Raw genomic sequence first — 9,317 nt, 5'->3', positions numbered from 1 at the left:
AAGAAACCTCCTCAGCATGCCGGCCGGAAGGCAACCTGCTGCTTCGTGGGCGACTGCGAGAGCCCGCCCCGAGCTTGTCGCCCCAGGGCACGTGTTGGGATGCTGGTGCGACCGCCCCTGCTTCGGAGAACGAAATTTTACATTAAAGAATACATACTTTGGAAAATCTGTGAGTTTGACTCTTAATAAATTAATACCCAGACTAAAGCTGGCTTTGTTGCTTTGCGACGACATATGGAGCGGAGTTTCAGGAGTAGCAGCCGTGTTAGTCTGTATCCGCAAAAGAGGCGGGAATACTTGTGGCCCTAAAGAACTAACAAATTTATTTCAGCATGAGCTTTCGTGAGCTACAGCTCACTTCTTTCGGCCATTAGGAACTGGAACACACAGATACAGGGAGATATTTATATATACAAAGAAATGAAAAGGTGGAAGTATGTATACCAACAGAAGAGGGAGGAGTGTTGGACCTGCCCATCACACTGGCAAGTACTAGTGTTCCTGGACTTAAAGTCACTAGACAAGGAAAAGCCTGCTGTGAACAATTGTAGAGTCTTTAGTTGTGCCGTTTCGCACATGTAGTGGCCAGTTTCTGCTAGAGCATGGAGGAGGGGCTGGCCAAGTTCCATCTCCTCCTGATCCTTTTGAGCTGGCTTGTCATCTAACTGTGATAGTAAAACTCAAAAAAGAGCAAGGACTGCCAACGAGATTACATCTAAAGACAGCCTTTGAAACCAGCAATGGCAAGAATACCATGGCATACAGAGTAGAATCATGGTTGTACTAAAGCGATTAGGCATGGCAGGTAGAATTACAGTCCTTCAACTGATAAAAGTGCAGTTAGGGCAGGTAATACATTCTATGAGATTCAATTTGGAAACTTATTTCCTTTCATTGTCAGCCACAAGCTACATTGTTCCGTCGGTTCTCTGGTCCCGTGGCTTTGGCAGACCTTCTGCAGCGTGCCACCAAATCTGCGGGACTGGGGACCTCCTGCAGGTAAGCCACCGAAAGCAGCCTGCCTGCCATGCTTGGGGCAGCAAAATACCTAGAGCTGCCCCTGCTCTGAAGCATCAGGCACAAGTAAAAGTCAATTTCAAATTACTTACAAAAGTTATCTGCATGCACTTTAATGTAGAAAAATAGATATATAACAACAATTAAGTAATTGCTTTGACCAACTTAGATGATTTTTCTTATGGCTATACCTAGGGCCCTGCCAAACTGACAGCTCATTTTGGTCAATTTCATGGTCATAGGATTTTTAAAAAAACATAAATTTCATGATTTCAGATATTTAAAAATGAAATTTCTTGGTGTTCTAATTGTACGGGTCCTGACCCAAAAAGGAGTTGTGGCAGTGTGTGTGTGGTGGGGGGGAGTTGCAGTACTGCTACCCTTACTTCTGTGCTGCTGCTGGCAGTGGCAATCCCTTCAGAGATGGGTGACTGGAGAGTGGCGACTGCTGGTGGGAGCTCAGCTCTGAAAGCAGAGCTGCTGCCAACAGGAGCGAAGGAGTAAGGATGGCATGGTATGGTATTGCCACCCTTATTTCAGTGCTGGGCTGTTGGTCAGCAGCTGCTGTCACTCTCTGGACACCCAACTCTGAAGGCAGCGCAGAAGTAACGGTGGCAATACTGTGAGCCCCCTAAAATAACCCTGCAACCCCCTTTTGGGTCAGGATCTCCAGTTTGAGAAACACACTTTGAGACTTTACCCCATGAAATCTCTATAGTATAGTGTAAAAGCCCACAAAAGACCAGATTTCAAAGGGGGAGACCAGATTTTATGGTCCGTGACCATGTTTCATGACTGTGAAATTGGTAAGGCCCTAGCTCTACCCAAATAGTTGTATCACCTTTGGAATCAAGGCCAAAATGTAGCCAGACTTTAGAAGAAATATGCTAAAATTTAAGAAATGTCACAATAAAAGTTTTTCTTCTGGTTAGACTACTGGAGCTGTGCTGCATCTACTGAATCATGGGGCCAAAGCATCCTCTAATTCAGGTCTCATGATTTTGGTCCGGTTATTCTAATGGTTAAAAATTACTCTTGGTTGGTGCAGTAGGCAGATGCTGATCTGCTAAATCTATTATTTCCCTTTCATGTTGTTAAATCTGAATATTGGGGGGAGGGATAGCTCAGTGGTTTGAGCATTGGCCTGCTAAACTTAAGGTTGTGAGTTCAATCTCTGAGGGGGCCATTTAGAGATCTGGGGCTAAAATCTGTCTTGGAATTGGTCCTGCTTTGAGCAGGGGGTTGGGTTAGATGACCTCTTGAGGTCCCTTCTAACCCTGATACTCTGTGATAGTTCTCTATTTGACAGACATGCTTAGCTTGCTAGTGTTCTTCATTCATGCTTTGGTAGAATTACCTATATGGATGCAAGGATGCATTTGGCCTTTCTGCTGACACTGTTAATTGCCAATTTAGGTGCCTAAATCAATGGGCATTTATGAAACCCCCACTAAGCTGCCGCATAACCCTGTAAGTGCTTATAATCCCAAGGTGCCTACGTTTCCACCATTAATGTCTCCAAACATGACTACATTTCAGTGGCTGGGCAGGTGATCAGCCATCTAAGTCCTGACATTGCCTGGCAACTTGGTGCTTTTCATCCCTAAGCCACAGCAAGATTCACAGAGAAGGCATTCCCCCATCTATCTTGCCTTCTGGGCCTAATCCAGTAGGTCTGTTCAGAGAAGGCCTAAACCCACACAAAACAGACAGAAGGCAGAGTTCCTCCTCCCTTTTTAACATTTAGCCCCATGGCTAGGGAGCTCACCCAAGATGTGGGAGACCCAAGTTCAGTTGCCTCCCTCTGTCTGATATGGCAAGGGAATTTGGCTTTGGTCTCTCAATGTCAGGAAAGTTCCCGAACCACAGGGCTATGGGTTATTTTGGGGCAGTGCTCTCCTGTTGAAGCTGTTCTACTGTGTATAAATGTAATATTCATTGGGCCAAAGGGAGGGTGAGAATTTTTCTATAAGCCAGTAGTTAGGGAACCCCCTTGGGAGGTGGGAGACCCAGTGGCAGCTCTTGCAAAAATGGCTTAGGTGCCTAACTCCAGGAGAGAGTTCATGCTGTGAATCCCAAGCAGAGATAGGTGCCTCCCTCTACTCTGGACTCAGGCACCCAACTCCCTGAGTGGGGTGTAATTAAGCTCCACCCCTCTCCTTAGCATTTTCTTCTGGCTAGTGATTCAGTGTGCAGGCATTTAAGAATCCTAATTTAGGCACCCAGTTCTCCTAATGCATAATACACCTAACTCAAGTTTGTGAATTCCACTAGGCTGCAGGATGCCTAAAAGTTTGGCATTAACACTAATCAATTCAGTGCCTAAATCTCATTGAAAGTCAATGAGGTGGGAGGGTCACTGAGTCCGGTCTGCAGCCTAACTCCAAATAGCTACACTGCAAGCAAGCCCCTTAGCACAAGCCCTTTGAGCCCGTTATCTGGCATGGGCCAGCTGTGAGTTTTGAACTGCAGTGTAGACACACTCTAAGTCACTAAGGAGATTTTGAACATTTTACCCCCATAAATTTGGTGAAAATCACATAGGAAATCTGTCAGGGAGCATGGAATTGAACCCGGAAATGCCTGGACCATCCTTTCCCATGAGGGGGACTGAGATCACAGAAATCCATGTGTAGAACAGGGGAAAGTGTTACAAAAAGCAGTACCTCCTCATCTAATCTTTCTCCTGTCTATGCCCAGAGGCCTGCAGAGCAACCTTAAAAGAACATTTGTGCCTGCCAGTGGACAGCGCTGCCACTGAGGTGGAATTTCCCCTTGCCATGTAGGGAATTCATTTACTCTGCCTTATCTTTTTTCTTATTGTAAGTATTTTTCTTCATGAACTGAAAAGCACTCCTGTGTTTCTTCCTTAAGTCTTTTTCAAGGATTTTGCAAATCCATTCTAACTTCTTCAGCACAGGATTATTTTACTGACTATTAACATTGTCATTTTTGTACAATAGGCTGTTAATTATAAAATAGTTTTTTGTAAATAGTTTCCCAGAAATTACTTTGCACTGCAAAAACTAATTCCTTTTCTCTTTGTGGTTATTATTCTAGCTAGAACATGTGGTTCTAATCTGCGTGGACCAAGTGGAATTATTACATCACCTAATTACCCAGTTCAATATGAAGATAACGCACACTGTGTGTGGGTTATCACAACAACAGATCCAGAAAAGGTATGCCTTTTATCTGTCTGATTGTCCAAACATGCAGACTTGGAGTGTTGTGTATTTGGTTGTCATGGTTTTTGTTCCTGTGGCAACTGAGTTAGATTATTAGGAGATAGCCTAGCCTGCTTCAGCTGGTTAGGTGAGCTCTGTGTGTGTAAATGAATGGTAGTTTTGTTAGCTGTCTGCTGTCTGGCCTCAAGTGATTTCTTCCTAAACCAGCTGCCCCTAAGTGTATAACAAGCGGCGACGATGGATGCAATTCCGGTGCTGCTCCAGTAACAGAAGGAAGTAGAAGTCAAGGTAAAAAAAACAAACAAACAAACAAAAAAACTGCTTGTTTGCACTGACTGTGAAAGTGAAACTAAAAATCATGGCTACTCTGACCATGCTACTGGAACCTTTTGATGAGAATATAGGGCAGTGGCATATGTATACTGAGCGTTTTGAGCTTTTTCTTATTGCAAATGACATTACAGAAGTGAAGAAGGTGCCAATATTCTTAAGTGTAGTAGGGGCTAAATCCTACTCCCTGCTATGCAGCTTACTACACCCTGTTAAGCCTGAGACTAAATCTTACAGTGATGTTGTGGAAATCCTGGGGTCCCATTTTTCCCCAAAACCACTGGTAATTGCTGAAAGATATAGATTCCACCAAAGAGACCAAAAAGAAGATGAAATAGTTGTACAATTTGTAGCAATTTTAAAAAAGCTAGCAAAACACTGTGAATTTAAAGAGATGTTAAATGATGCCCTGCATGACAGGTTAGTGTGTGGCCTGTACAGCGAAGCTATACAGAAGCGAAAACTGACAGAGGCTCAGCTTACATTACAGAAGGCTGTTGATATTGCTGTCTCCATGGAACTGGCTACAAGGGAGGCACAATACATCGGTGTATCTCCTAGGGTGCAAAAAGTGTCACAAGAACCTACCCACAAAACTGTGCAGAGTCAAGAATGTTACCGCTGTGGTAAGCCGGGCACCAGGCATCAGAATGCTGGTGTAAGGACCTGGTGTGTCGACACTGTGGCAAAAAGGAACACATTGAGTGCGTGCCTGTAAACAAAAAAAAAGAGGCCTGTGGTCTGGCCAACAAAGAGGAACCCTGCATACCCTAGAGCAGACCCAGGAATGATCAAGTGACACCTCATCGCAAGCAGAAGTGCCACTGCATGTTTTGTCTTTGGCAGTGGGCTCACATGAATACTGGGTATCCTGTTGTTGGATGGCAAACCTATACGCATGAAACTGGACACTGGTGCAGCCGTCTCGCTGGTCTCCGAGACTGTGTATAAAGAAAAGCTACAGCATCTTCCGCTTAAGGCAACAAAAAACTGTTCTGAAGACGTATACGGGAGAAGCTGTGCCCATGTTGGGCACTATTGATGTTAAGGTGGAGCTCAATGGACAGGCTGCTAAATTGCCACTGTTTGTGGTGAGAGGTAACTACCCAGCCTTAATGGGTAGGTCTTGGCTTGGAAAATTCAGCTGAAACTGGGCAGAAGTGCACCGGATGACTAAAGAAGAAACCATCTAACCCCTATACTAAGGAAACATGCTGCTGTTTTTGGAGATTGATGATTTGGGAAGTATGAAGGGAAACACTGTGACATTGAACATTAAACCTGACAGTCCACCAAAATATCTGAAAGCCCGAAGTGTGCCATATGCCATCAGGCCAAAAGTTGAAGCAGACCTGGAGCACCTGGTCACCAATGGAGTCCTAATACCAGTTACCCATAGCTCATGGGCCACTCCTATAGTCCCCAATAGTGAAGAAAGATGGCTCTCCGGATTTGCGGTAATTTAAAGTCACTGTCAACCCAGTGTTGTGTGCAGAGCAATACCCGCTTCCCCGCATCGATGACTCTTCGCAGGCCTGCTGGAGGACAAAAGTTCAGTAAGATTGATCTGAGTCAAGCATATTTACAGATTGCATTGTCGATGAAAAGTCCCAAGAGCTGTTGACTATTGTGACTCAATAACCCCCTCATAAGGGGCTTTATCGATACTGTCGCCTACCCTTCGGAATAATGAGTCTGCTCCCGCCCTGTTCCAGAGGGCTATTGGACCAGATCTTGTGTGGCTTGTCAGGAGTTCAGTGCTATCTCGTGGGATGATATCCTGGTCACTGGAAGGAATGAAGAGGATCACTTAAAGAATTTAGAGGCTACCCTACAAAGACTGGAAGAGTATGGCCTATGAGTTCGCAAAGACAAGTGTGAATTCTTCAAGCCCTCTGTTGAATATCATGGGCACATCATATTGATTCTGCAGGTCTTCGTAAGCCCTGCAAAAGTTAAAGCATTGTGGAGGCTCACCCCCACCTCGAAATGTAAGCCAGCTGCGCTCGTTTCTAGGACTACTGAACTATTATGGAAAGTTCATCTCACAGTTCGCCACACTGCTAAAACCACTTCATGAGCTCCTTGGGCAGAACAAGGCCTGGGAAGTGGACTGAAGCCCGTGATGTTGCATTTAACAAAGCAAAGGATGCATGCTAAATTCTGAAGTTCTAACGCACTTTGATCCATCCTTACCCCTACAATTGGCCTGCGATGCCTTCCCCTTATGGAGTGGGAGCAGTCGTGTCACACATTATGCCTTTGGGAGAAGAGAGAACCTATTGCTTTTGCTTCAGCACTCTAAGCAAAGCAGAAACTAACTACGCCCAAATCGAACGTGAGGCATTAGGAATTGTTTTTGGAATTTGGAAAGTTTCATCAGTACCTGTTGGGCGGAAAAGTTTACTCTTCTCACAGACCATCGACCTCTGACATCAATATTTGGACCCTACACAGGCATCTCCCCCATAGCTGCTAGTCGTATGCAACGTTGGGCATTTGTTACTCTTCAGCACACACATATGAAATCAAATATCGGAAATCCACTCTGCACGGCAATGCAAGATGGCCTCTCAAGGTTGCCTTTGCCGGTCAAACATCAAGATAGTGCCCAAAAGGAAATCTTCTACTTTGAACAGGTAGAGAATACACCCATCACTGCTACTCAGATAAAGAAGGCAACTCGCGTTGACCCAGTATTGTCCCAAGTTATGGACCTGGTGATGCCATGGAAAATCTTGACAAACCTCTCCGGTCTCCACCCGACCTTGTTACCTACATGTCCAGGAGGACAGAGTTATCAGTCCCAATCTGGTTGTTTTGTTGTGGGGAGACGTGTCATTATTCCACCACCACTGAGATCACAGATGTTAGAACAGCTACATTCCGGTCACTGTGGAATAGTGCGCATGAAGGAAATTGCACGAAGCTATTTTTGTGGCCTGGATTGGACAGTGCTATTGAAGATAGAAGGCAAAAGCTTGTATGTCATGTCAGGGTGTGAGGAATGCAGCCCCAGTGGCCCCCTACACCATGGGACTGGCCTGAAAACCCTGTGGAAACATATTCACATTGACTTCGCTGGCCCCCTTGAAGAAGCATGTTCTTGGTGGCAGTAGATGCCCACCATCTTAAATGGCCAGAAGTCTCTATAGCATGCAGTCCACTACTGCAGAGAGTACTATCCAAAAACTAACAGGGACTCTTTAGTCTTTCGTCTGCCAGAACAACTTGTGAGCGACAACGGACCGCAGTTTGTCTCTCAGGAGTTTCAAAATTTTATGAAGGCAAATGGGATACACCACATCACGTCAGCACCATATCATCCATCCCCAATGGATTAGCTGAAAAGATTTTGCAGACAATGAAACACGCTTTGGAAAATCAGCAAGGGGACAACACTCCATTCAAAAGCATCTGGATACCTTCTTACTTTTCCTACAGAAACACACCTCATGCTACTGACCCAGGCATCCCCGGCCTTTCTAATGATGGACGACAGCTGCCGCACTTGCTTGATCTGCTGAAACCTTCTGAACCCTGACAAATTGGTGCAACATCAGCAGCAATATCAAGTCATCAGACGGGGCACCCAGAGCAAAAGACCGAACTTTTAGCCCTCGAGGACAGCCAGTTTTGCTCGCGAATTATACTTCCTGGAGCTAAATGGGTCCCTGCCACGATCATCACTCAAACAGGACCTGTTTCCTACACCAGGTCCAGACTGCAGAGAATCTTACCTGGTGGGCGACATGTAGATCAGCTGTTGCCAGGTCATGCCAGTTCTCAGGACACATCTTCAGTTGAGTGGTCTGACTTCACCTCTTCTGGTGAGACAACGAATCACGAATCACCTGTTTCTGACTGTTCTCCTCCATTACTGCCGGTGGCTGAGATACCCCCCCCAGCACAAACTGATACCACCTCCACACCTGTTCGTGCTGCGGACCCTGAGCCCATGGTACTTTCGGTTGCAACAACACCAGGAGTTCACCGTAATCCACCCTCGAGACAGAAGGCCTCCTTATTGGCTGGATCTTTAGCTAGGGTGAACCCACAGTTATGGGGCAAAATAATCCCCAGGGTTTAGCCGGGAATGGAGGCAGTCTACCCTCCTTCTCTAGTCTAGTGTGTGTTTTATTTAGGGGATGTTTTTATTAGTGGGGGAGGAATATGTTGTGTATTTGGTTGTCATGGTTTTTGTTTTCATGGCAACTGAGTTTGATTATTAGGGATGACCTAGCCTGCTTCAGCCGGTTAGGTGAGCTCTGTGTGTGTAAATAAATGGTAGTTTTGTTAGCTGTCTGCTGTCTGGCCTCAAGTGATTTCTTCCTAAACTGGCTGCCCCCAAGATATAACATGGAGAACATGGGATTAAGGGATCTTTGCTTCAAAGAATGTTATGAATGTACTGATTCCTAATATCTAGATGCTAAGAATAAATATAGGATTTTGAAAAAAACAAAACAAAATATGAATGACTAAAACCTAAGATATTGTCCCTTTTTGAATTGTACGTTTCAGTCCAAATCTCCAAAATGTAAATAAATGTCCAGCATGTTATGTAAAATCAGGTACAACAATGCACCAAATGGGGGCTGATTTTGCAAGATACACCACCAGGCATGATCATTATTCAGGAGACTTAAAATGGATAAGGGGGGAAATTATTTTCTCTACTCTTGTTCTTTATATTACCTAGTTATTATGGTTTTCATTTATTTTATTTTTTCTTGACACATATGACTGTGGGTTTTAAACTTAGTATTTCCTAAGAGTTTT

General features: G+C 44.8%; 1 protein-coding gene across 1 annotated transcript in view; it reads left to right on the top strand.

The window, feature by feature from the left end:
* CSMD1 (CUB and Sushi multiple domains 1) overlaps positions 1-9,317 on the top strand; it is a 2,093,217-nt gene that overhangs the window by 1,365,906 nt on the left and 717,994 nt on the right. Inside the window, exon 10 of the mRNA XM_075063712.1 lies at positions 4,078-4,199. Coding sequence (XP_074919813.1) covers positions 4,078-4,199 — 122 coding nt within the window. The remainder of the gene's footprint in view (positions 1-4,077; positions 4,200-9,317) is intronic.

This window comes from Chelonoidis abingdonii, chromosome 3 (assembly GCF_003597395.2).
Source record: "Chelonoidis abingdonii isolate Lonesome George chromosome 3, CheloAbing_2.0, whole genome shotgun sequence".
NCBI lineage: Eukaryota > Metazoa > Chordata > Testudines > Testudinidae > Chelonoidis > Chelonoidis abingdonii.
The sequence above is the reverse complement of the archived record's forward strand: the minus strand, read 5'-3'. Positions and strand labels throughout refer to the sequence as shown.